Source organism: Stegostoma tigrinum, chromosome 23, assembly GCF_030684315.1.
Source record: "Stegostoma tigrinum isolate sSteTig4 chromosome 23, sSteTig4.hap1, whole genome shotgun sequence".
Classification (NCBI taxonomy): Eukaryota; Metazoa; Chordata; class Chondrichthyes; order Orectolobiformes; family Stegostomatidae; genus Stegostoma; species Stegostoma tigrinum.
Window position 1 is genome coordinate 21,002,630 of NC_081376.1, and position 27,267 is coordinate 21,029,896.

At 42.1% G+C, this 27,267-nt stretch overlaps 1 protein-coding gene and 1 long non-coding RNA gene across 2 annotated transcripts in view; one reads left to right on the forward strand and one right to left on the reverse strand.

Annotated features, from left to right (window-relative positions):
- The window catches only part of LOC132210901 (uncharacterized), a 64,802-nt gene extending 50,560 nt beyond the window's left edge, over window positions 1–14,242 (reverse strand). The window contains exons 1-2 of the long non-coding RNA XR_009447132.1: window positions 14,160–14,242; window positions 7,907–8,039 (exon numbers count right to left, since the gene is read on the reverse strand). This is a non-coding gene — a long non-coding RNA (uncharacterized LOC132210901). The remainder of the gene's footprint in view (window positions 1–7,906; window positions 8,040–14,159) is intronic.
- LOC125462208 (sodium/myo-inositol cotransporter 2-like) overlaps window positions 1–27,028 on the forward strand; it is a 70,124-nt gene extending 43,096 nt beyond the window's left edge. The window contains exons 10-16 of the mRNA XM_048551940.2: window positions 3,177–3,312; window positions 6,536–6,643; window positions 11,183–11,333; window positions 15,041–15,209; window positions 20,510–20,725; window positions 24,616–24,754; window positions 26,823–27,028. Of these exons, the coding sequence (XP_048407897.1) occupies window positions 3,177–3,312; window positions 6,536–6,643; window positions 11,183–11,333; window positions 15,041–15,209; window positions 20,510–20,725; window positions 24,616–24,754; window positions 26,823–27,028 (1,125 nt within the window). The remainder of the gene's footprint in view (window positions 1–3,176; window positions 3,313–6,535; window positions 6,644–11,182; window positions 11,334–15,040; window positions 15,210–20,509; window positions 20,726–24,615; window positions 24,755–26,822) is intronic.
- Window positions 27,029–27,267: the final 239 nt, after the last annotated feature.

Here is a 27,267-nt window from a genome sequence, read left to right on the forward strand (position 1 = left end):
ATGCCATTAGCTTTCTTCACTGCCTGCTGTACCTGCATGCTTGCTTTCATTGACTGATGTACAAGAACACCTAGATCTTGTTGTACTTCCCCTTTACCTAACCTGACTCCATTTAGATAGTAATCTGCCTTCCTGTTCTTGCCACCAAAGTGGATACCCACACATTTATCCACATTAAACTGCATCTGCCATGCATCCGTCCACTAACCTAGCCTGTCCAAGTCACACTGTATTCTCATAACATCCTCCTCACATTTCACACTGCCACCCAGCTTTGTGTCATCAGCAAATTTGCTGATATTACTTTTAATGCCTTCATCTATATCATTAATGTATATTGTAAACAGCTGCGGTCCCGGCACCGAACCTTGTGGTATCCCACTGGTCACCGCCTGCCCTTCCGAAAGGGACCGTTTATCGCTACTCTTTGCTTCCTGTCAGCCAGCCAATTTTCAATCCAAGTCAGTATTTTGTCCCCAATACCATGTGCCCTAATTTTGCTCACCAATCTCCTATGCAGGGCTTTATCAAAGGCTTTCTGAAAGTCCAGGTACACAACATCCACTGGTTCTCCCTTGTCCATCTTCATAGATATATCCTCAAAAAATTCCAGAAGATTAGTCAAGCACAATTTCCCCTTCATAAATCCATGCTGACTCTGACCTATCCTGCTACTGCTATCCAAATGAGTCGTAATTTCATCTTTCATAATTGACTCCAGCATTTTTCCCACCACTGACGTTAGGCTAACTGGCCTATAATTTCCTGTTTTCTCTCTCCTTACTTTCTTGAAAAGTGGGACATTAGCCACCCTCTAATCAGCAGGAACTGATCCTGAATCTATAGAACATTGGAAAATGATTACCAATGCATCCACGATTTCTAGAGCCACCTCCTTAAGTACCCTGGGATGCAGACCATCAGGTCCCAGGGACTTATCAGCCTTCAGAACTAACAGTCTATCCAACACCATTTCCTGCCTAATATAAATTCCCTTCAGTTCGTCCATTACCCTAGGTCCTTCAGCCACTATTGCATCTGGGAGATTGCTTGTGTCTTCCCTAGTGAAGACAGATCCAAAGTACCTATTCAATTCTTCTGCCATTTCCTTGTTCCCCATAATAAATTCACCCGTTTCTGACTTCAAGGGCCCAATTTTAGTTTTAACCATTTTTTTTCTTTTTATATACCTAAATAAGCTTTCACTATCCTCCTTTATATTTTTGGCCAGTTTTCCTTCATATCTCATTTTTTCTCTGTGTATTGCCTTTTCAGTTATCTTCTGTTGCTCTTTAAAAGCTTCCCAGTCCTCCGGCTTCCCGCTCATCTTTGCTATGTTATACTTCTCTTTTATCTTTATACAGTCCTTAACATCCCTCGTCAGCCACGGCCACCCCTGCCTCTCCTTCGGATCTTTCTTCCTCTTTGGTATGAACTGATCCTGCACCTTCTGTATTATATCCAGAAATACCTGCCATTGTTGTTCCACTGCCATCCCTGCTAGGGTAATGTACCATTGAACTTTGGCCAGCTCCTTCCTCATGGCTCCATAGTTCCCTTTATTCAACTGCAATACTGACACTTCCGATTCTCCCTTCTTCCTCTCAAACTGCAGATTAAAAATTATCATATTATGGTCACTATTTCCTAATGGCTCCTTTACTTTGAGGTCCCTGATCAAATCCGGTTCATTGCACAACACCAGATCCAGAATTGCCTCCTCCCTGGTAGGCTCCAGTACAAGCTGTTCTAAGAATCCATCTTGGAGGCACTCCACAAACTCCCTTTCTTGGGGTCCAGTACCATCCTGATTCTCCCAGTCTACCCGCATGCTGAAATCTCCCATAACAACTGTAGTGATCCCTTTGCAACAGGCCAATTTCAACTCCTGATTCAACATGCATCCTACATCCTGACTACCGTTTAGGGGCCTGTAGATAACTCCCATTAGGGTCTTTCTACCCTTAGAGTTTCTCAGCTCTATCTATACTGACTCTACATCTCCTGATTCTATGTCCCCCCTTGCAAGGGACTGAATATCATTCCATACCAAGTGAAGCTATCTCCTAACTTTAAGGCATTCACATTGGGTACATGGTATGTAGAATAAAATTTCAGCATGAAACTGTTCATCAGCAGTGTGAAATATATGAAAAGTAAAATAATACATATGGGTCTCCAAAACCAGGGAGTCATGAATATGAAGCAGTGACTAATAAATTCAGTAAGGAATTCAGGAGAAACCCTTTTATTTGGGGCTTGGTTTTACAGATCTCCATGGCCCCCAACAGCCGAGATAAGATATCAGGGGGTGAGAGTATGCTCACCATACGCTGTTACCCCTCACAATTCACCATTGGCAGTAATGTGAGACAAGACTTCCTGCTTCCTGCATGGATCCCCAACCCCTGAGGGAGCTGCCAGCTAATAGCATGTCCCGCCATTCTGTAGTCCCAGCAACGTCAGGTGGGAGCATGGCTATTATTAAATAGTCCTGGGAAAGAGGAACTCATACTCAAATTAAGTCTGGGGTAATGCCAGGTCCAGGTTGGCAAATGAGGGTGAGTGAGTTGGAGCCACAGTCTTTACATTATTGGGGTGTGTGCCCCCAGTGGACACAGAGGACCCACAATGGAGGTTCTCTCAACATACCCAACACAAGTCTGCACAGTTAAAGCTACATGCCTGCCCAAATGGCATGTGTCTTCCCTTGTAATTAGGTAAAATTTTGGCAGAGATAGGCTGAGACCCTCAACTGGTCATTGATTAGCCTCAATGGGCACAAGGAGTGGTGGCAGCTTGCAGCTCAATCCTATTCTGGTAACATTTCAGGCAGATTCCGCTGCTCAGATAGGAGGGGTGGGCATTTCACCCTTTTGAATTTACAGCCTATTGACAGGGGAATGTAAAATCCAATCCTAGAGCGTGATTAAAATGTGGAACATACTGTCTGTGCAGAAATTGTGGCAAACAGCACAGATACATTTAAGGGAGAATTATTTAATTACAAGATTGCAATAAAAGCTATGTTAATGGACTGAAACAAGCTGACAGGAGACTCGAAAGAAATATAGAGAAACTAGTTTGAATAGCTTGTTTCAATGGTTTTTGTTTTACACAAAATTGGGAATTTAGTAACATCCAGATGAATTATACACACCTTGTACTAATTTCAGGTCATTGTGCAAAGGACACTTTCTGCCAAATCAATTCTTCATGCCAAGGGTGGCACCTTATTTGCAGCCTACTTGAAAGTCTTGCCTATTTTCATTATGGTGTTCCCAGGCATGATCAGCCGAATCCTTTTTCCCAGTAAGTACATGTTGCCTGTTGTTAAAGCTTAGGTCCTAACATTAATGAAGACAAGAATTAAATATTTGTTTTTTTTATGTACTGCTCCATAAATCTGAGTTGGAAAGTCAGTTTCATTACTCTGATTTTTGCATTAGTAAAAGGCTGCTTCACAGAATTTATTAATCAATTGTTAATCCTCGAAAATTATATACTCTGCAGTGTATTGAGGTTCAAGCAGCGCTTTGCTAAATGAAGTGTGATTGCATCCTTCATTGATATTAGGTCTTTGGCATGAGCCTATTTTAACTCTGCTAAAAGAGATTCCACCTATTCCCTGGCTGAATCATTGTCATCACTAGAGGTCTCCATTGCTAATACCTGAAAAACTTTAATTTAGAACCATATTCCTTCAGCCATTATCAGTGTTGCACACAGCTCATTCATCTAAAGTACTGTACTGTATGCAGTTCAGTTTCAGAGCCCGATAAAAAAAATGGTTTCGGAAGCACCATTGCACAGATTGACCAGAATGTCACGAGTGGTCCAAGGGCTAGATTGTGAGGAAAGGTTCCTTACACTATTGTGCTATATCTCAGTTCGTATGACAATAGACCTTTAAGACTATGCTCTTGATACCTTCACTCTCTTAAAGTATGTAATCTGAGGGTTTAAACGTCTCAAACTCCATCTTACCCTCAATCACTGGAAGCATGACAAGCAACTGGAAGCATTCTCCTCTGTTGTAATCTTACGTTTGTATGTAACAGTTAATTGCAATTACTGTCGTTGAATTTGTTGACTCCACAACATCTTATGTCTAATTTCTCATGTTATGTATGATAACATAAACATTACAACATGTAAAATACCCTACTAGAGGTAAATATATATCCTAGTTAGCTGTACTTGCCATCTATAAAAAAAACCAAGACGTCAATGATCAACATTTTGAAAACTAATTGCACAGCAAATGAATAACATCTGTGAACAGTAAAGAATTCAGACAATCAGCAGTATCAGTCTTGGTGAGTACAGACAGCTGCCTGTATGTGCCAGTATTTCTTTAACAAACGTGCTCATGATATTATCATTGTATCATAGCATGTGACTTGCGGGTATCAAAGTCTCATCCTCCATCTTACCCCTTAAAACAGCATACTATTGGAAGAATGCTACTTGTTGCAGCTCAATTGGAATCCAATATTGGTATGTATTAGTTATATTTGTTCAATATTTCAATACCTTGGTAATCCTGCCATACAATGACAAACATAAGCATTGCCACATCAGTTAAAATGCCTTGCTGGAGGCAAAACCCACATTATAAACCAGAAATAGAACATTCCGTTGGCAGTGAGAGATGCACAATATTTCATCTAAGGAAGGTCTGTCAAATCTTCTGCCAACGAGGCAGTTCTGAGAACATTGGCAGACTTTCTACAGGAATGAGGTGCCGAGGGGGCAAAAATTTACAACAACCAGGATCGTCTGGCCAATGAGAGGCTGACAGTTTCTGCACTTGGCAGTGCCACAGAGGAGGTCATGGCTGCTGCTGGAGCAGTCACCCTGGAGTTACCTCTATCTATCAAGTACCTATCTACCTCTGCCTTAAATGCAAGGGAAGTGGATGGGGAGACCTCCCCAGGGTATAGGGTCACAAGGGGAGGGGACAAGTGGGTTGTAAGCAAGGGCAGGAAAATAGTTCTGTGCGGGCAGCCTTGCCCATTGTGCACACCCTCATTTAGGCAAGGACATCTTTTGATCAAGTCAGCATTTCACCTCATTTTGTACAAGTCTAAACAGCCCTCACTCCTTTTGTTTCTGGATACGCCGCATACCTGTAGTCCTAACCCGTACTGGGTTAATCCCAGCGGCAGTATGCTGACAACCTTAAATGGTCCCAATTGGCTACTTTGAAATGTTAAAGGGTGAATATTTGTTCTGCTGACATTTAAGAAATTAGGTGCCAAGCTGCGCCGTGGGTGCCTTTGTCTCGCAGACAATGTGGTAATTTAATAATACTCTGCTCTCTATAAATGTTGAACTAAGGCTAAAAAGATACGGAACTGTCTAGAGCAGCGACTGAGAAATGAGGAACTGTCCAGTTGTACACATTGATTTTGGGCAGCTGACATTTGCTTCTAAAGTTAGGTGATTAAGTCATGTACTATCACTGTTGCTAGGCATATGACTATAGGGAAGTAAAAAGCCGTATCTTGCATACATGACTGGCAGCGTTGTAAAATCCTATATAAAGGGAAGACGGTTCCCTTATTGGGGAGCATCGCTTGACACAGCTCTGCAAGCCCTGTGAAGATTGTCAAGTGATCCTCCAAAAGCTTGTACTTGCTTAAATAAACTGTGGCTGTTCACAGAAGTCGGTGTATTGCATTTGTATCAAGTGTGCAGGAATCTCCCAAAAGGGGACCCCACATACTTAAGGGCCTCAATTAGCAGTAACACACAGAAAGGTGTGTTGTCATGGACTGTTCCAGCCAGAGATTTATAACGTAGAGAGGATTTAATCTAGGTTAAGGGAACATAATGATAGACTATAAAGAAGGCTATTTAGGAAGCTAGGAATCACTTCTTCGCCCAGTTTGAGAGAGACATTTGAAACTCTTTTTCAAGAGAGTGTTGTTGCCAGCGCGGGAAATGATTTTAAATCTGAGATTGATAGATTTTTATTAAAGAAAGAGTTTTGGAACAAAGCAAGTGAATACAATTAAGATACAAACCGTCTACAAATTAATTAATGGTGGAACAGGCTTGAGGGGATGAATGGCCTAATACTATGCCTATGTTCAGACTTATCAGTATAGTTATTTCTAAATTGGCAGGTCCATTGCAACAGCTGGGGTCTCTGTCTTTAATTCTAATTTCACCAGACACGGTTCACGTTGGGCGAATAATGTAAAGTGTGCCAAATTCCGTGTTTAAATTGAGGATGCCCTACTTCATAAAATTTACTTTACTTTCATAGCAATGATTTCCTACAACTTATGCACTAACTCAACGACTCCTTCAATCCCTTCAGCTGATGTAAACCCCATTACAACTTTAGATTTTCCCCAGATGTGAGATTTTCAAAACTTAACTGATATCTCTTTACAGTTTTACTGACAGAAAGTTGAATAATCTCATAGGCCATTAATAGCAACTTCAAGTGATGTTGCAAAGGACAGTAGACTGATTATGAATGTAATTTTCAAAAACTCAGAATCTCTTACTTTTGTTTTAGATCTTGTGGCTTGTGCAGATCCAGATACCTGTCGTCGAGTTTGTGGAAACTCAGTTGGTTGTACAGATATCGCCTATCCATTATTAGTATTGGGATTGCTACCTCAAGGTACTTTGTCAATTTAAAGTGAGAAACAAAAACTAGTCAACATTTTTGTCATTGCCAAATTCATGCAGGAAGTGGGTTGGTCTGTGACCATGAGCCACTGGTTATGCCCTGCCACTAGGTTATCAGATAGCCAAGGTGGGCTCCCAGCACTACAGAACATTGTTACTTCTCTTTGGAGCCCATTGTCCTGATGAAGGAAACCTGATGATTAATGCAGCTTGTAAGCTGGCAGCATCTTAAATGGACCCAGGAAAACTTAGACTCTTTCCTGACATATACAGCTTTCTGTTCATCACAGGGAGTCCAAATGACTACACCTCCTGCATCCACAAGGGATCTCTGTTTCTTCCTTGAACTGAGGTAAAACCAGTCTCCATCTTCCACTCCCTGGTTGCATTCGTCCTCACATAAAACACCTCTTTTAAGTCGCCTCTTGACACCTTTTTTTGACACTTGCATATCTGACTGTGTGGAGTTTGCACATTCTCTTCTTGCCTGTGTAGGTTTCCTCCAGGTGCTCCAGTTTCCTCCCACAGTCTAAAGATGTGCACTTTAGGTGGACTGCCCATGTTAAATTGCCCACAGTGTCCAGGGATGTTCAGGCTAGGTTGGTTAGCCACGGGTAATGCAGGCTGTCAGGGTAAGGTGGGGTTGGATCTGGACGGGATGCTCTTCGGAGGTTCAGTACAGACCCGATGGGCCAAATGACCTGCTTCCATACCGTAGAGATTCAATGATCTCTTGGCTATTCCTTTCTGAGATTTGTGAATCATTGTTTATTCCAGTCTTTCTCTCGTTCTCTTCCTTACTGTTGTTCCAGTACATTCATGTCTGTATTGGGGTCATTTTGTACTCTTGTCCTGTACTAGGAAACTTCATCAAGTTTCCTTCAAATTGCTACCTATCTATAATCATCTCATGCCTCATCACATGCTCTTTGACATATCCCTTCCTTTCTTCAATTTCCATGTCTCCATTTCCTAGCCTTTCAAAAATTATTCACAAGGGCAGTGGCTGCTTCAGCTACCCTGGTTACCAGTCCACACACCTTGTTTCCAGGCGAATTTCATTCCATTCTCCCAGCTTCCCCATTCCTGGCATATCTGTTCGGATAATTTAAGAAGCCATACCAATGATTCAGATATTTCTTTCCTCTCACCCGATTATGACCCCATCCTGGTTGACTGGGCCTTTGGTTGGATCTATCCGATTCCCAGCATTTCCGCATTTTCTTTCCTCCCAGAACAGTGACAGGGTGCTCACCTTACATCCATCAGCCTTTGTTTCCAATGAATTATCGACCACAATTTCCACCAGTTTCAGTATGACACTACCACAAAGCCCATCCTTCCTTCTTCAGCCCTTCCAGCACTCCAAAGTTATGGTTTCCAACTTCCTGAAAAATGGAGACAAAGGTTGCACATGGTATTCCAGATCTGCTCTCACCACAGTTCAGTGTATTGTGTATGACATTTTCATTAGTCATTCAACCCCCCCCCCGTAACAAAAGATATCACATCACTTGACATCTTTTGTACTTCATAATAACATATTCTTGTAATAGTATACTCAAATCTCTCTAAACTCCAATATCTATAACTTTCACACCTTTTAAAATATATTCTGCTTCTCTAATCTTGGCCAAATGAAATAATTTCTTGTTGCCCACTAATGAAACCAAAAACAGCCTTCCCATATTCATTATATCTCCCTGCCACATACATACTGCGCATCATAACTTTAATCATCTGTTGACCATTTACTCAACCCCACCTCACCTCATCCTCACAATGCCACCTATCCATTCCATTGCCCGCCACACCTACCATGCCATCTAATGCCCTATCCCTATAAATCCTATTCCCTCCAGGCCACATAATTACCTGAACTCACCTCTCATAACCTACATATGTTCCACTGCACCCCAATCTACCGCTTATACCACCTATGCCCTAAACTCACCTGCACTTTCCTCAAACAACATATCCCTGTTTTTGCAGACTCCACATGAAAGGATTGTCAGAAGCTAATTTGAAAGGAGCCACCTGATCATTTAAAAAGTTGCCTCAATGAGCAGAACATACATAAACTCCCACCCACAATCACACCCTTTAAAAATAAGAGACTCCCATATCTAGGGAAGGACTTTCTCAGTGCCCTGTCATTTTCTGGCTTCCATCAGAGTGGAGACCAACCACATTGAATTTTGTTCCAAAATGTCATTCTGCGTCCAGAACTCCAACTTTACACCCTAATCTTACCCACCCTGATCCTCTATGCTTCCCCTGTGGAGGCCGTGGTGGTGGTCAGTGCCAATAGTCCCTTCTCCAGTAGCCTCCCATACTCTCCAGTGCTGTTCTACATGGGGAGGTGATGGCCTAGTGGTGCATCGCTGAACCGTCAATCCAGAGACTCAGACAATGTTCTGGGGATCCGAGTTGGAATCCCACCACAGCAGACGGTTACTTTGAATTTAATAAATATCTGGAACTAAGAATCTAATGATGACCAGGAATCCATTGTTGATTGTTGGGAAATCCCATCTGGTTCACTAATGTCTTTTGGTGAAGGAAACTGCCATCCTTACCTGGGTCTGGCCTACATGTGACTTCAGACCCACAGCAATGCGGTTGACTCGTAGCCGCCCTCTGGGCAATTAGGGATGGGCAATAAATGTTGCCTAGCCATGAATGAATAAAGAAAAAAAAACTCATGCACCTTGGGTTACCCTCTGCCATCACCATCCTTGTTCCCTTCCATTCAAGCGGTTCTGCTTTTGGCTCCCCCAGGCTTAACTAGCTCAGCCCTCTGGCAGTGGACTCCGTGCTGCCCCAGTAGGCCTTTTTGTGTCACCTCAATGACCAATGGATGGACTGCATTTGCCTCTGGCTAACTTTGACGAACAATCCTTCAACATTTCTGACCAAACCCCTGACTACTGTATTTGCAGTTCCCTGACAGATGACAGACAATTTCCCTGGCTGCGTGTGATGGTCCTACAGCACAGATTGATGCCCACTTGCCCAAATGTTGTCAGGCGTATCTGCTGATAACAAAGTGTGAAGCTGGATGAACACAGCAGGCCAAGCAGCATCTCAGGAGCACAAAAGCTGACGCTTTGGGCCTAGACCCTTCATCAGAGGCGTATCTGCTGTTTGTGTTGTCCGAGTGGATATGTGACTGTGGAAAAGCCTGTGTACTGAGCGTAAACTGTGCCAGTGGCTGATGATGCCTGGACTTCCTGACAGACGGCTGCCTCTCCTTTGACTGAACTGAGGACAAACTCTCAGCTACCTTCCGACATGGCCATTTGGTTGAATGCCCATGCAGTGTGCTTTCGTTGGTTTAAAACTGTATCTTTTCCTATTTTCAGTCCACAGTCTGAAAGAAAAACAAAAATGCGGTCTTCACAGTCTTCAGATTCTGATTTATGTCATTATCAAAGAATCAAATGTTTATTGTACTAATTGTATAAATTTTCAAAATCATTTACAATTGGAGAAAGCGAGCCAGTGGAGTTATGATCAAACCCTTTTGTTATATTGTTTAGCTCTGTTGGTATCATGCTGCTTCCTCTGTTTAGGATGCATGCAGCCCAAAGTTTGTAGCTTCTCCAGGATGACATCTCAGTTTTGGTATTCTTCGTGCAGCTCATACACTCTCTTCTCCATGAGACCATACTATATAGGAACAGAATTAGGCCATTTGGCCATTAAGCCTGCTTTGCTATTGGATCATGGCTGATATATTTCTCATCCCCACTCTCCTGCTTTCTTCCCATAACCTTAGATTCTCAAGAACCTATCTATCTCTGCCTTAAATACACTCATTGACTTGGCCTCCACAGCCTTCTGTGGCAATGGGTTCCAGACATTCATTACTCATTGACTGAAGAAGTTGCTCCTCATCTCCGTTGGGTCCTACTCTCTCCTAGTGGAAACATCTTCTCTACATTCACTCCATCCAGACCAATCATAGTCCCTTCTGGTAAAATTCACAAGTTAAAGGGATGAAGATATAGTAAAACATGTTCTGTATCTTCCACACTTGCAGAGAATTACATGCTGAGCAATCTCTATTGTGATCCACAAGCCAAAAGAGTCAAATTTACCAAATTACCACAAGGGAAGATTAGTGGAAACATTTCACCTTTTCATAACCTTTGACAATCAGACCAAAATCAAAACATACTGAACATGAATTCACAATCAAATCACTGGCAAACTAAATTAAAATTACACATTATACTTCAGATAAAACAAGCCAAAAATAGTGAACTATTCCACTGCATCCTCCCTCATAGCAACATGGCAATACTTGACTCTCACATTTTCAAGAATCCTTGGGAAACTGGGGAGGTATTGTTTTATTTGTACTAAGAATAGCAAACGCTTGGTGCAAGGCTTGAATTAATATGGGCTAAAAAGCAGCAAAGATTTGGTCCTGGGGGCACTCATCATAAAGTATTTTAAAGACACAAGAAATCATAATCTGTAACACAGTCACTGCCGAGTGTGACCAACTTCTGTTCCACTGCAGGGCTGCGGGGCCTTATGATGTCTGTGATGATTGCAGCCGTCATGTCCTCCCTCACCTCAATTTTCAACAGTGCGAGTACATTGTTTACAATGGACGTCTGGCACCACATTCGACCTCGCTGCACTGAGTGGGAGCTCATGATTGTTGGCAGGTAGGACAATATAGGGCTGGCTAATTTGAATCAGTTAAAAACAAACAGAAATACACTGCTGTATTTTAGTTATAAGCGAACATGAGAAATCACAGCAGGAATATACCTATGGTTCCTTGCGTCTGCTCTACCATTTGCATCTGTTCATTTTCCTGTACATTCCTCGTAACAGTTGGTTCTGCAAGGCTAAATATTAGTCAGTCGGCCTTAAATATGCTCAATGATGGAGCATTTGGAAATGTCCAATAGAGAGAACACCAAAGGTTCACAAACCTCTGAATGAAGAAATTTCTCCTCATCTCAATCCTAAGTGATTGACCCCTTTATTATGACACCATTCTCCTGTGTTTCAAATTTCCTAGCCACAGGAAGCCTCTTCTCAATGTCAAATTCTTTCAGAATCTTGTACTTAGGCCCAATTTACTCAACCATTTGTTATAGGACAATCCTCTCATCCCAGGAACTAATCTAGTTAATTTTTACTGTATCATCTTTGAGGCAATTTGACAGTCGCTAGGAATTCCCTTCCTAAAAGCATTGTGGGCCAACCCACCGCAGGCAGACTGCAGCGGTTTGAGAAGGCAGCTCACCACCTTCTCGAGGGCAACTAGGAATGGGCAATAGATGCCGGCCAGCCAGCGATGTCCATATCCCATAATTAATGCAGTCAAATTAACTAAAGTGCTTCAGAACAGCATTAGCAAAGAAACATGATTCTTGGGTCAGATAAACAGATTTTTGGACATTAGAAAAAAGCTTGGTTAAACATACTGTCTTTAAGGAGTGTCTTAAAGGAAGAGAGAGGTGGGAAGGTTGAGGGTGGTAATTTCAGAATCTTAGGGCTATGTCATCTCAGGTGCCAATGATGTTGGACTGGCTATCAGAGAAGCCAGAGTTGACGGAATGCTGCACGACTGCAGATTACAAAGATATGGAAAGGCAAGGCCTTGCAGGGATTTGGAAACAAGGCTTTATAAATTCAGTAGAGACAATGTAAGTCAGTACCTGGGTGAATCAGGTCAGCTGTAAGATTTGGAATTCTGGGTGAATTAATCTGGGTCACATTAAGAATATCCTCCATCATGTTAGGTGGCACTATCACTGTGCTAAATGGGACAGACTTTGAACAGGTCTCACAACTCATGACTGGACATCCATGAGGCACTGTGGGCCATCAACAGCAGTAGAACTGCACTCCAGCATAATCTGTAATCTTATGGCATATGCCCAAGCAACCATTACCATCAAGCCAAGAGATCAACCTTAGTTCAAAGGAGTTTTCAGGTTGGCATGCCAGGAACAGCACCAGATATACCTAAAAATGAGGTGTCAACCTGGTGAAGCTACCAAAGGGGACTGTTTGCATGCCGAAGAGCATTAGCAGTAAGTGATAGGCGGAGATGAGTGATCTCACAACAATGGATCATATCTAAGCTCTGCAGTCCTTCCACATCGAGTCATGAAAAGTGCTGGGCAATTAAATAACTCAATGGAAGAGGGTCCACGAAAAGCCCCATGTTCAATGATGGAAGAGACTGGCATATCAGTGCAAAAGGTAGGGCTTAAGCATTCACAGCAACCTTCAGTCAGAAATGTCAAGTGGATGATCCATCTCGGCCTCCTCCAGTGGTCCCCAGCATCACAGATACCAGTCTTCAGCCAAGTGGATTCACTCCATGTGATATCAAGAAACAGTTGGAGGCACCGGATACTGCAAGAGCTATGGGTCCTGACAACATTCTGGCAATAGCACTGAACACGTGTACTACAGAACTTGTTGCTCCCCCAGCCAAGCTGTTCCAGAACAGTTACAACACTAGCATCTACCTAACATTATGGACAATTGCCCAAGTATGTCCTGTGCATAAAAAGCAGGACAAATCCAATGCAGACAGTTACCGTCCCATCAGTCTCCTCTTGATCATCAGTAAACTGATGGAAGGTGTCATCAACAGCACTATCAAGCAGAGCTTGCTCAGTGACGCCCAGTTTGGGTTCGACCAGGGCCACTCAGCTCCTGATCTCATTACAGCCTCGGTTCAAACCTGGACAAAAGAGCTGAATTCCAGAGGTGAGGTGAGAGTGACTGCCCTTGAGAACAAGGCTGCATTTGACCCGAGTGCGGCATCATCGAGCTCTGGCAAAACTGAAATCAATGGGTATCGGGAGCCAAACTCTCCACTGGTTGGTGTCAGACCTGACACATAGGAACATGGTCATTGTTGGAGGTCAGTCATCTCAGCTCCAGGGCATTTCTGCAGGAGTTCCTCAGGTCAGTGCCCTGCGCCCAAACATCTTTAGCTGCTTCATCAATGATCTCGAGGGTAACCAGTGATGTGCAATAAATGCTGGCCTGCCAGCGAAGCCCACATTTCTTGAAAGAATAAATGAAAAGAGTTGAAGCAGATATTCCACTGAGCCAGGCTCAGTTTTACTCCAACCACCACCCCCCATAACAATACTCACCCATCCACAACTTCCAAATTTCTAAGATGTATTTCCAAAGTCTAAAATCTTCCTGCCAGCCCTCCTGTGTAACAACTTCACCCTTTGTTTCTTCACTCCCTCTACTTCACTCACACAGATGTAAGAGTTTGAAGAATTTGACACACTATACTCAATCTTCTATAGATGGACTAAACAGCTCAAATTTTCCAAAAAGAGGCAAGTGACTGGAACTTTCTTCACAAGCTGGACCTGACTGACCTTTTTTTTGGCAATTTGAGTTGCTGGCCTTGACGTTGTTGTCAATGTAATAACTTCAAAGTTTGGCTGTGCCTGTTAAGACACAATGATTTGATACAAACTAAAATAACAGTTACTTACAGAGTATATTACATGTTCTTTACACACCTAGCTCCCCACCTCAACTGCTATGCAAGTCCACGAATGCCTCATACATATTTCCCTGTCCAACCCTGATTGGACTAGCAAGTCACATGGCTCCTCCCTCCGCTCTTGTCCTTAAAGGGACCAAGTACTAAACGAGTGAAAACTGAGTCAAATGGGCCTTTTAAATCAAAGCAGGTCTGTTGAGTTTAGCTCCCTGTCCTGGACATCCAGCCTGAAATGCCTCCAGTTACTGAAATGTTAATGAGAGTGGATAAATTTAGCTCCTTTGGCAAAAGAATCAGTGGTAGTATAAGGAAATGCATAATTAAAAACATTTTCAAGAAATGAGTAGTTAGCATTGGAAATGCACTGTTTGATAGGATGGCCAATACACATTTAATAGCACTCTGCATAAAGGAGTTGGATAAATACTGAAAAGCAATAAAATTGTACGCATATGGAGAAAGAATGGGGAACTAGGACCAATTGGATTATTTTTCGATAGAGCCGATCTAGTCTCAATGATTGAATAGCATTTGTTCTGCTGAACCAGTCCAGGAATGGGGAAATGCAAAACTTTCTCCATCAGGTGGCAGATTGCATGCTGCACAGGACTTGATCTAAAGTTTGGGGATTCCTGCTCTTTATTGTTGTCCATGTGAGTGTTGAATAAGGACAAATGAAGTTTCTCCGTGTAGCGTATCATACCCAATAACCTCTGGTTAGTCATTACCTCACTGTCACAAAGAATGGTCATTTGAACAAGATACTGCAGGAACTGCAACCCAAGAAAATTCGGAATTCTGGTGGAAATCAAATTTAATGGAAATGAAGCTCCTGTGCCGTTGCTGAATGTGATTTTTGATTTGTTTCAGATTGTTTGTGCTGATGCTGGTGGTGGTGTCTGTTTTGTGGATTCCTCTGGTGCAAAAAAGCCAAGGTGGACAGCTCTTCATATACATCCAGTCAGTCACCTCCAACCTAACACCACCAATTGCAGTGATCTTTGTAGTGGGCTGCTTTTGGAAACGAACCAGTGAAAAGGTGAATAATTCCCTTTAAGAGTTGCTTTGCAGCCTTCCAAATACCTGAATTGGTAAAATTGTTTTCAGACTAGTTTGTCCCAGGATTAATTTTCAGTCTGGCCTAAATTAGCTAATAATGCAAGACCAATGGGAATAACCATCTCTGACTATTCATTAGAGAGGAAACAGAGATTTATCAGAACTGAACGAGGTATAGTGAGCCTCAGTTACTTGGGAAAACAAGAAAGTCTGGGATTGTTTTCCTTATGGCATACAGTGTTATGGGGAAATGAAGTAGAGATGGCAAAACAGTGCAGTGATTTGATTGAAGATCAGCAGAAACTGTTTCCACTGGCACCACAGTCAATAACTAGAGGCGTTGAGTTTAAGATAATTAGCAAAAAGAACCAGGGTGGAAAAGAGAACTTTATTCTCAATACTGAATTTTAATGATCTCAGGTGTATTACCTAAATTTGTGGTGTAATTTTGAAAGCAGAATTCTATACATACCTAAAAAGGAAGAATTTGTTTGGAGAATGAACAGGAGACTTGGATTATTTTGGTAGCTCTGTTAAGGATCCCAAACAATGAGCAGAATTTCGTTCACTGTGGGGTTCAGATACTTAGTTCTTTGAAAATTGTATCACAGGTAGACAGTCTGGTTAAGAAGGTATTTAGCATGCTTGCCTTCATTGCTCAGGCCATTGAGCATAGGAGTTGAGAGACCAAGTTGAGGTTATACAGGATGTTGGTGAGGCCACTTTTGGAGTACTATGTACATTTCTGGTTGCCCTGCTATTGGAAGGATGTCAGTAAATTGGAGTAGGTTCAAAAAAGATTTAGCAGGATACTTTTTTGTTTATTCATTCATGGGATGAGGGTGTTGCTTTTAGACAGCATCTGTTGCCCGTCCCAGTTGCCTAGGAGGCAGTTGAGATTCGACCGCATTGCTGTGGATCTGGAGTCACATGTAGGCCAGACCAGATAAGGATGGCAGTTTCCTTCCCTAAAAGGCGTTAGTGAACCAGATGTGTTTTTCCAACAATTGTCAATGAATTCGTGGTTATTACTAGATTCTTAATTCCAGATTTTTTTTAAAAATTGAATTCAAATTCTACCATCTGCCATGACAGGTTTTGAACCCAGAATGTTGTCTTGGTCTCTGAATTAACAGTCTAGCAATAGGGCATTGCTTCCCCTAATTGTTGCTGGGACTGGAGGGTTTGAGTTATAAGGAGAGGCTGGAAAAGCTGGGATTATTTTCACTGGAGTATAGGAAGTTGGGGGGGGGGGGTGACCTTACAGAGGTTTAAAAAATCATGACGAGCATAAATAAGGTGAATAGTAAAGGTCTTTTCCCTAGGGTGGGGGAGTTCAAAACTAGGGGTATGTTTTTTAAGGTGAGAGGACAAAGATTTAAAAGGAACCCTAGGGGCAACTTTTTCATAGAGAGGATGGTTCATACTGCCAGAGGAGGTGGTAGATGCAGATACATTTACAACATTGAAATGACTTTTGGATAGGTACATGAATAAGAACGGTTTAGAGGGATGTGGGCCAAATGTAGGAAAATGGGACGAGTTTAGTTTGAGGAACGTGATTGGCATGGACTAGTTGGTCTGTTTCCGCGCTGTTTGACTCTGTGACTCTACTGCATCTTAGACAAGGTTAACATCTGAGCCGCAAAGTCTGATTGAAACTTGCTAGCTTCAATGTGGTTGGATCTCTGAAGCTAATGATATTTCACCTGACAGTAGACAGCATGCTCCAGACATTTCCTGGAAGGGACTGGGCTGGAAGTTGGGGAAGCTCTGCAAAAGTCAATATCAGAATCTCAACTGAATTTTTTTACTTTATGTCTTAGACACAAGGCAGTCAGACTGCAACGTGTTATTTACAAAGAGGGGCCGGAGCAGTGGGAGGATAAACAATGAGAAAGGGGAGAGGGCATTTAGCAAAGGTATGTGATGCAGAAGAAATGGTCAGACAGGGGTCAAGTGCCCCTCTAAGAGAGGACACCTGTCAGAATGCAGAAAGGGAGGCTGATCCCAGCAACTAAAATTTTTTTCTTATTAGTTATACCGAAATTATTCATGGTTTTCAACTCCACCATGAAATCTCCTCTTAGCCTTCTCTGCTCTATGAAGAACAAATACAGCTTCTCGAGTACATCTATTTATCTATAATCCCTCATCTCTGGAACGACTAAATTCTTTCTGTAACTTTTCCAGAATCTTCACTTCATTCCAATAGGCTAGGACCAAACTATTAATTAGCTGTAGCATAACTTCCTGGCTTTCATACCATACTCTCAAACTTATAAAGCCAGCCCAGGGTCCCATGTGCATAATGAACTGACTGCTGGCTGGATTTTCTACTTAAATAGTGTGTGGACCATCAGTCCCTTTCTTTGTTCTGATCTCATTTTAATTTTTTTTTAAATCAAGGGTTGTCAGAGAAAGACGCGAGTGTGGAGATGAAACCACAATCGAATGGCCGTATTCAAATGGAATAGTGGAGCAGGCTGAAGGTTCAAATGGCCTACTTCTGCTCCCACCGTATGTTTGTAGGCACCATTTGTTTCACACTGTTTCTTCCTTCTTCTGTGGCAATAAGGAAAACCTATAGTAGGCCCTTATTTGCAAGCTGAAGCCTGATGGATAACCATCAAATCAATTGCCACAGTTTCTCCCAACCAAGATACACACCAGTACATTTTTAATGACAGAACACATCTGTTTACCCCTCAGAGACAACAAGATTCACAAGTGATTCAACACTGAACAGTATAAGTGGCCATGAAAACCCTGCAATGCAAAAAGGCATCTGGACTGCATGGTTTATCCATCAAACTGTTACTTCAGAAGAAACAGCACTAGAATCGTAGAGTTGTAGAGATATACAGCATGGAAACAGACCCTTCGGTTTAACTTCTCCGTGCCAACCAAATGCCCTACATAAATCTTGTCCCATTTGCCAGCACCGGGCCCTTATCTCTCCAAGCCCTTCCTATTCATGTACACATCCAGATGCCTTTTAAATGTGTAATTGTACCAGCCTCCACCACCTCCTCTGGCAGCTCATTCCAAACATGCACCACCCTTTGTGTAAAAAAGTTGCTCCTTGGGTCCTTTTTATATGTTTCCCCTCTCACCTTAAACCTGTGCCGTCTAGTTTTGGACTCCCCTACCCTGGGAAAAAGACCTTGGCTATTCACCCTGTCAATGCTGCTCATGATTTTATAAACTTCTATAACATCACCCCTCAGGTTCTTCCGATGCTCCAGGGAAAATAGCCCCAGCCTCTCCATATGGCATATAGCTCAAACTTTCCAACCCTAACAACATCTTTGTAAATCTTTCCTGCACCATTTCAAGTTTAACAATATCTTTCCTATAGCAGGGTGATCAGAATCAATATTCTAAAAGTGGCCTAACCAATGTCCTGTATAGCTGCAACATGAGCTCCCACCCCCTGTAGTCAATGCACTGACCAACAAAGGCAAGCATACCAAACACTTTCTTCACTATCCTGTCTACCTGCGACTCTGTGGTTTACATTTATATAGAACATTAACACAGCAACATTTATAACATACTTCACAGGCGCAATATCAGACAAGTCACTGAATCTTATCAGGTACTATTGACCAGATGGCCAAAAACATGATCAATAATGTTGATTTAAAGAAACATAAAGGAGGACAGAGAGAGAACTGGAAAGGTTTTGCAAGGGAATTCCAGAATTTAGAATCCAAGTGTGCTGAAAGCATTGCTGTCATTGGTGGAGTGATTAAAATCTGGGTTGCTCATCAGAGCAGAGTTGTTGGAGGGATTAACACAACATTTCAGGAGGACAGCAAGAAATAACTAATGCAAAGGGCAACAACATTTAATACTGTATGAGGAGAGAGTGCTGGTTGATTGGCAAGTAGACTAGCACTGGTAGCAGCATAGTTTAGCAAATGTGCTAGTTAAATAATGATTGACAGTCAAGAGGTAACAGTGCAGAGGAGTTTGATGAGAATGGTTCCAGCAATCAGTACATTTAGTTTTGATAATAAATTGGAGAAGTTAAGATTGTTTTCTTGGGAAAAGAAAGGCTGAGAAGCGATCTGATTAACATATTCAAAATCACAAGAAAACTGGACAATATAAAGAGAGAAATATTTTGTGAATATATCAAGAATGACAAGGCTCAAATTTAACATAATTAGTAAAAGAAGCAAAAGCAATATGAGAACAAATGATAATGTGAACAAATTTGTGCAACAAATGATTATAGTCTGGTACATACTTCCTGAGTGTGCTGGAGGCAGTTCCAAATGAAGCACTCATTGGACTGTTATTTGAAAAGGAAGAATTTGCAGAGGGGAAGATGCTCATGTGAAGGCACACTGAGCTGAATGGCTTCATTCTGTGTTTGAACAGTTACGTGCTTCTGTGATTATATTAGGTTCTGGTTGCAACATTACAGTGACAAACTCAGATGGTCGGAAAGGGCAGCAATAGAGCTGCTTTTAGGTGTCTGCATCATACTTAAGGAAGGGACCAAGTAAAGGCTGTGTTCCTGAGATACATCTCAATACCCTGGTTTTAAACAAGTGCTCATGATAAAGGTTGGGATTAACTGTGATGCTTTTTGTAGTCAAGCCAATATTTCCCCTTTTGGCTCCAACATGAAAACTGAATGATATTCAATGTATTTGGAACGTTTAGATCAAATAGAACAACAGCTTCAGCAGCAGGAGAAAATATTAATTTTCAAACTCAATTTAACAATTCTTCCAGTAAAGTGGTATGGTGCCTCCTTACAACAACAGTACACATCTTCACCTTTAGCATTAATATCCATTTCTGACTCAATCTTGATGGTATTAGAGAACAAATACAGTATCGCATTTAAAGATACCAACATTCACCTTTGTGGCTGTTGTATGAGGAAGAGGGTCTCAGGAGATTGTCAACTAGCATCTCCAATGAGGAAATAGTTCTAACATAAGGGATGAAAATTAACCATAAACTATCTATCTCAGCCAGACTGTGCACTTAGAAAAGCAAATTACTGTGGACACTGGATTCCTGTTCTCATTAAAGGCCGTCCACCTCAAACATTCACTCCATTCCTTTCTCCAGAGATACTGCTAAATCTGCTGAATGGTCTAGCAATTCCTGCATTAGAAACTCCGTCACTGATCAAAGCCTTGGTGTTATTTCCCAAACTCCTGATGTTTTAACACCTCCTGTAGTAGTTTACATGTGAATATCTCATTTGGTGTTTGCTGAACTAAGTTGCTAATATCTGACTTTTCTGCACAGGCTGCGTTCTGGGGCCTTGCTGTGGGCATGTGTGCAGGCATTACCCGGATGATTTTGGATCTCATTTACACCCCGCCAGCATGTGGCAAACCTGATACACGGCCGATGATTGTCAGAAACATTCATTTCCTGTACTTTTCTCTCCTCCTCTGTCTCCTTACGTTTATTATAGTGGTCATCATCAGTCTCCTTACTGAACCTCCATCGCCAGAACAGGTAAGTGTTTGTAAGATGCCTTGTTGAACCGTTCCTTAGGACTAGTGACTTTATTTCTCAAAGTTCTTATCATAGAATAGCTAAGGCACAGAGGAAAGGCCAGTGTGACTATACTGGTTCTCTGCAAGGGTAATTTGGGACCCCCTCACCCTCACCAGTCTCCCAATATCTTGTAAATGTTTGCTTTTCAGATAATGACCCAATTCCCTTCGGTTCATCATGACTGGATCTGACCCCACCCATTGCACTCTCAGAAGGGTTCAAAATATATCTCGGTGCAGTAAGTGTGCCAATGCCTTCTGAATGTCAACATAAAAATGAAGATGATCAGATTCACAAGTTGTTCCTGCTCAGTCAATGGGTTTACACCTACAAGCCAAGCTTTTTTAATAGAATCCCTACAGTGTGGAAACAGGCCCTTTGGCCCAACAAGTCCACACTGAACCTCAGAGTATACCACCCACACTTATTCCCCCATAAACCCACCTAATCCTCACATTCCCGAACACTATGGGCAATTTAGCATGGCCTATCCACCTAGCCTGCACATCTTTGGACTGTGGGAGGAAACCGGAGCACCCAGAGGAAAGCCACGCAGACACGGTGAGAATGTGCAAACTCCACACAGACAGTTGCCTGAGGGTGGAATCAAACCTGGATCCCTGGTGCTGTGAGGCAGCAGTGCTGACCACTGAGCCACCGTGCCACCCCTTTTATATAAACACCTCCTGAAAACAGCTGCTGCAATAAACAAGGAAAAACCCAAACCCACGGCTCCCTGCATTGCATTACCTTCACTTCAACAATGCAGTGTATGTTCAAGTACTTTACAGGGTACAGAAGATCCCAATTTTGTCTCAAAAGTATTTGGTTAGCACAGATTGTCAGGAGCTGTCTTTATTTTACTAAGGGGCTAATCTAACTTTCAGCAGATTTGCTATAAACTCTATCAAATGCTACACTTTCACAACAGCATTTCAAAGAGAAGGTTCTACAAGGAAGGGTGCAGTGCTGGCTTCCTTCTGGGGAACAAGCCCCGGCAGTTGGTCAAAGTGGCAGTGGGGAAGAATTTTATCGATAATGGTCACTACATGGTATGATTTAAGTTTATTACAGAAAAGGAAGGAGACAGTCTGAAGAAAGGTTTTTGGATTGGGGGAAAGCAGATCTTATACAAATAAGGCCGGTTCTGTCCAAAGTAGACTGGAAGCAATTACTTATGGGGGAGTCTGCAGCATTCAAAAAGCAAATAAGGACAGCGCCTTTAGGATGAAATCTAGGAGCGACTGGATGACTAGGAATATTCAGGACTGGGGAAGAAGGAAAGGTGAGGATTTTAGTAGTGCAAAGGGAGCAAATCAAGAGAGGCACTGATGGATATTAGTAGAGTGATGAATAAATACTTCACATCTGCCTTCATTGAGAAGGAGGATGTAGTAAAAATCTGGTGAGAGGGTTGTGAGATTCCTGAGTCGATTGGAAAAGGAATGAGGAAGCACTGGTGGCTCTAGCAGCTTTAATAGTTGGTAAATTCTCAAGTCCAGAGGAGTTACGTCCTAGCCTGCTGCAGACAGCAATGGAAGAAATCGCAGGGACTGGCTTGCTAGAAAGGGGATGCCAGAAGACTGGAGGACAACTTTTCAAGGAAGGTGGTAGAGATAAACCAGGGAATTACAGATCAGTGAATCTCACATCAGCTGTAAGGAAACTGGTGGAGCAAACACTGAAAGAGACAATTCATCTCCAGTTGGAGGCAAGGTTGGATCAGGAACAGTCAGTCGAGCTCTGTCAGAGGGAGATCACTAGGGAGCTGATGGCCTAGTGGTATTATCGCTGGGCTGTTAATCTAAAAATCCAGGTAATGTTCTGGAGACCTGGGTTTGAATCCTACCATGGCAGCTGAAGGAATTTGAATTCAATGAAGATCTAATGATGACCATGAATCCACTATCGATTGTTGGCAAAACCTGTCTGGATCATTAATGCCCTTTAGAGAAGGAAGCTGCCATCCTTACCGGGTCTGGCCTACATATGAGTCTAGTCTCATAGCAATGTCGTTGACTCTTAATAGGCCTAGGGATGGGCAATAAATGCTGGTTTAGTCAGCAATGCCCTCATCCTATGAAGTTATAAAACCAGATCATGCCTAACAATTTTCAAGGTGACCAGATGTGTAGATGAGGGTAGTGCAGTTGATGTAGTTTATTTGGATGTCAGCAAAGCCTTTGAGAAAGTGCTGCATGGAGACTGATAAATAAGGTAAAATAACATGGGATCCAGGGTAGCATGGCATGATGGATGCAAAATTGGTAGGGTGGAGGGAGACAGAGAGCAGTGGTAGAGGCTGTGACTGGAGGCTGCTGTCCAGCAGCATAGCACAGGGATCAGGGCTGGTCCCTTATTATTACAATATGGATAAGGATATGAGGGGGAAATGATGTAACAGTGGCTCTGTGGTTAGCACTGCTGCTGCCACAGTCCTGGGCTCAGTTCCAGCTTTAGATGACTGTCTGTGTGAAGTTTGTACATTCTCCATGTATCTGTGTGGGTTTCCTCTGGGAGCTCTGATTTCTTCCCGCAGTCCAAAGATGTGCAGATTAGGTGGCTTGGTCATACTAAATTGCCCTGTGCTGTCCAGAGTTGTGCAGTTTAGGTGGATTAGCCATGGGAAATGTGGGGTTACAGGAATGGTGGACGGGGGATCTGCATGTGATGTCCTTCAGAGGGTCACTACAGTCTTAATAGGCCAAATGATAATAAGAAAGTTTGCAGATGGCACAAAGATTGGCCAGGCTGTTAATAGTAAAGAGATAGGTCTTAGTTTACAGCAAGATGGTTTAGTCAGATGGGCAGATCAGATGGAATTTAACCCTGAAAAGTGTGTGTAATGCACTTTGGAATAAGTAACAACAGAAGGGTGTAAAGGAGCAGAAGAACTTGCACATTCTCCCTGTGCCTGTGTGGGTTTCCTCTGGATGCTCCGGTTTCCTCCCACAATCCAAAGATGTGCAGGCTTGGTGGATCGGCCATGCTAAATTGACCATCGCGTTCAGGGGTGTGTGGGTTGTAGGGGAATAGGTCTGGGTGGGATGCTTCAAGGGGTGGTGTGGACTTGTTGGGCCGAAGGGCCTGTTTCCACATGGTAGGGAATCTAAAAAAAAACTGAGGTGGCAGAACACATCAATAGAGTGGTTGAGGAGCATGTGGGACAGTTATGGCAGAGATTACAAGAACAGGGAGGTCATGTTGGAAGCGTATAGAACTTTGGTTAGGCCCTAGCTAGAGTACTGTGTGCAGTTCTGGTCACCACACTATAGGAAGGATGTGACTGTACAGAGGGAGTGCATGTAGCCACAGTTTAGCTACGAAGAGTGGCTGGATAAGCTTGAGTTGTTTTCTTTGGATCAGAGAAGGTTGAGGGGTGACCAGATTGAGGTGTACGAAATTATGAGGGGCATGGACAGGATGGGTAAAGACCAGCTGTTCCCCTTAGTCAAAGTGTGAATAATGAGGATATATACTTTTAAGGAGAAAGGTAGGATGTTCTGAGGGGATTTAAGGAATGATATTTCACCCAGGCAGTGGTGGGAATCTGGAATTCAATGCCTGGAAGAGGAGTAGAGTAGAGGTGTGAAACATTACAACCTTTAAAAAGTACGTGGATGAGCACATGAAATGCCATAACATTCAAGGGTTGGGAAGTGGGATTAGTGTAGAAAAGTCAGCACAGACTAGATGGGCTGAAAGATCTCTTCAGTGCAGTATGACTCAATGACTCTGTAAGGACTGTGTAATGGTCGCTCCTACAGATATTATCCATTTTCACCCTCAACTAATTTTTGTTTTCTACTAATGACTGCATGATGTTATTTTTCAATCTGCATTCCCAGATCGCTCGTTTGACGTGGTGCACACGTCGTGACAACCAACTGCAACCTCATGAGCAGAATGTTCGTATAGTTCCTGAAGGGTCAGATATGGCACACGCACACAGTGTCTTAAATGAACAGTCTGACATTTCCTTGAAAGGTAGGCCATCCTTTGTATTCATTGTATAGCACCAGGACTACAGCATCATCCACACAACAGGAGGATACTACTGCTGTTGATTTCATTACGATTAGAATCTGGGCTCTACCCAAAGTGACTTAATCAGGGAACTCCTCTCTCCATTGTATGCTGGAGAACTGAGCCACAAAAAGGGTAAATGGAAAGCCAGTGCTAAGGCTCCTTTCTGTCTCTTCAATACAGAAGCAAACATAATACACAGAAACCATAAAACTCCTTCACTTCAAAAGCATATGTGAAAGAGTTCTTAGGTAATTTCGCAAGGTTTTGTGAGAATATAAAGAACTAGATTATTTATTCTAATTGCTGAATTCAATAATGCTAAGCACAGAGTCAGGATTGCCAATGAAAGATTAAATGGGAAAGATTGAGGAAATAGATCACAGGAATAGTTCTGGTGAATGGTCACAGACCTAAAAAACAGGTCTGCCTTTCTCTTCGCAAGTGCTGCCTGACCTTCAAAGCACTTGCAGCATTTTCTGATTTTATTTCACATTTCCACAAACTGTAATATTTTGTTTAGTTTAACATCATTGTTCAATCAAATTGTTTTTACACAATTGGCTATTGGAATAATTTTAACTTAACATACCTGACAGGGCACTGATTGAAATGGATTGGTCTGTTTTAAAACTCATCTAATTTTACCTATATTTGAAGTTTCCTCTCCAAATTATTGGGGGTAAATCACAACACATTACCTTTAATGTGGCTTCTAGTACAGAAATCTCACAGACAATCAAATACTGAAACAATGATTTAAACTTTTTTACATATAGCAACCAAAAATAGACCCCTCCAGTTAACACATTAAGCCTCACAATCCAACTTGGCTATCCTCGATTACTGGTGGAACTTGGCCAGATTCCACTAACAGTATATGTCTGTAGAAGCATCCGGGGTTCGATCCTTGTGCAGTCAGTATTGTTCTTTGAAGCTCTGCTCAAGGGTGTGCTCTGGTGTTCAATTCTTATACAGATTTTTGTCCTTCAGACCTGTGATGATTCTTTTAAAATCCTTTCATCCAAATTACAGCAAGACTGCAACTTGTCTTCTTGTAGAAAGTAGCTTCCTTGTTCCTTATTATATTTGGCCTCAACTGTCTGCTCGAAGACACAACTTTCCTCGGATTAACTCCTTAAATTCTTCTGCAGGGCAATCCTTGTCCTTTACGGCCATGAAATGTACCAGTATACATGCTTATCAAACAGGTGTCAAAGCAGCTTGTCCACGTAATCTGAAATCCGATTTTTCCCAGACGTGGCTAATTGCTTTCAATTCCTGCGTAAGTTTGTCCTTGTCCTTTAATAGTTGATTCCAGACAGAGTTATTGCTACGTCTTTCTGTCCCTAACAGTTCATCTTTGATTCTTTCAATCTATGAACTGTTATTAAAGTCCTGAAGTTTATAATATTGTAAAGCACCACACCATCATGACTGGGACTTATATCCCAGTATTGCCGGGTCGCAATCCTCAAATTCCCTCCTCAACAGCAGGTCAAGAAGCCAGCTCCAGGGCAGTCAAAGATAGACTTTAATTGCTGACCTATCTAGCAATGTCCACATTCTGTGAAATACAAAAACCGATGTAGTTGTGTGAGGAGTTGGAGTTGTAAAGATCAGATACAAGAAGGCCATATGACGTAAGTGTCAAACATTGGCTCGGGTTGAACAGTGGATGATCCATAGGATGAACGCAGACCATTTAAAGAAAGGCCATTGATGAATATGCTTCCAATGTCGACATGAAAGGGAAAATGTAGCAGTTCCCTTAGTTTAATTCCATCACTGAACTGTCACGGTTTTGGGAGGTACAGAGCATTTCAGGACTGAGCGTTCCTTCTGCAACTGGCCATTGTTTCAATGGGTAAGTGGGGAAGGAGGTGAATGAGTTAAAAGAGGCAGGATAATTGCTGGAGGTAGCATGGATGGAATGAATAGAGATGACAAGTTTAAAATATGAATTTAAGGATCAGAACATGGATTGTAAAATTTTAAAATTAATGGCAGTCATGCTTATCTTTTGCAGGTAAAAAGACAATGAAAGCAAAGTTATTGAGCATTTTGTTGTGGTTCCTTGGTATGGAAGAAAAACAAATGCATATGTCTTTTGTTGACACTGAAGCCCATTATATTGGTTCACTGTATGAAGAACCTTGCCTACGCTACATAGTAAATGCTAATTTATTCCTTTGTCTGGGTGCTGTTGTCTTTCTTTACAGTTATTTTGCATAAGATAATAAAACAATCTTACCTCTGCAAAATGACACTGTCAATTATTTATTTGAAACACACCACACATCTCAATATGAACTCTGTTTTATGTGTTTCCCCAGAAATTTCTGCTTTTGTTCCTCATCCAATGTGTTGGACACTGTAGACTGCTCAAAGTGAAAAGTGACACAAGTGGCCATCAGATTTTATTCACAGCATTGAAGGAGAATTTTTTAATACTGTATTGATTAAGTTTAACA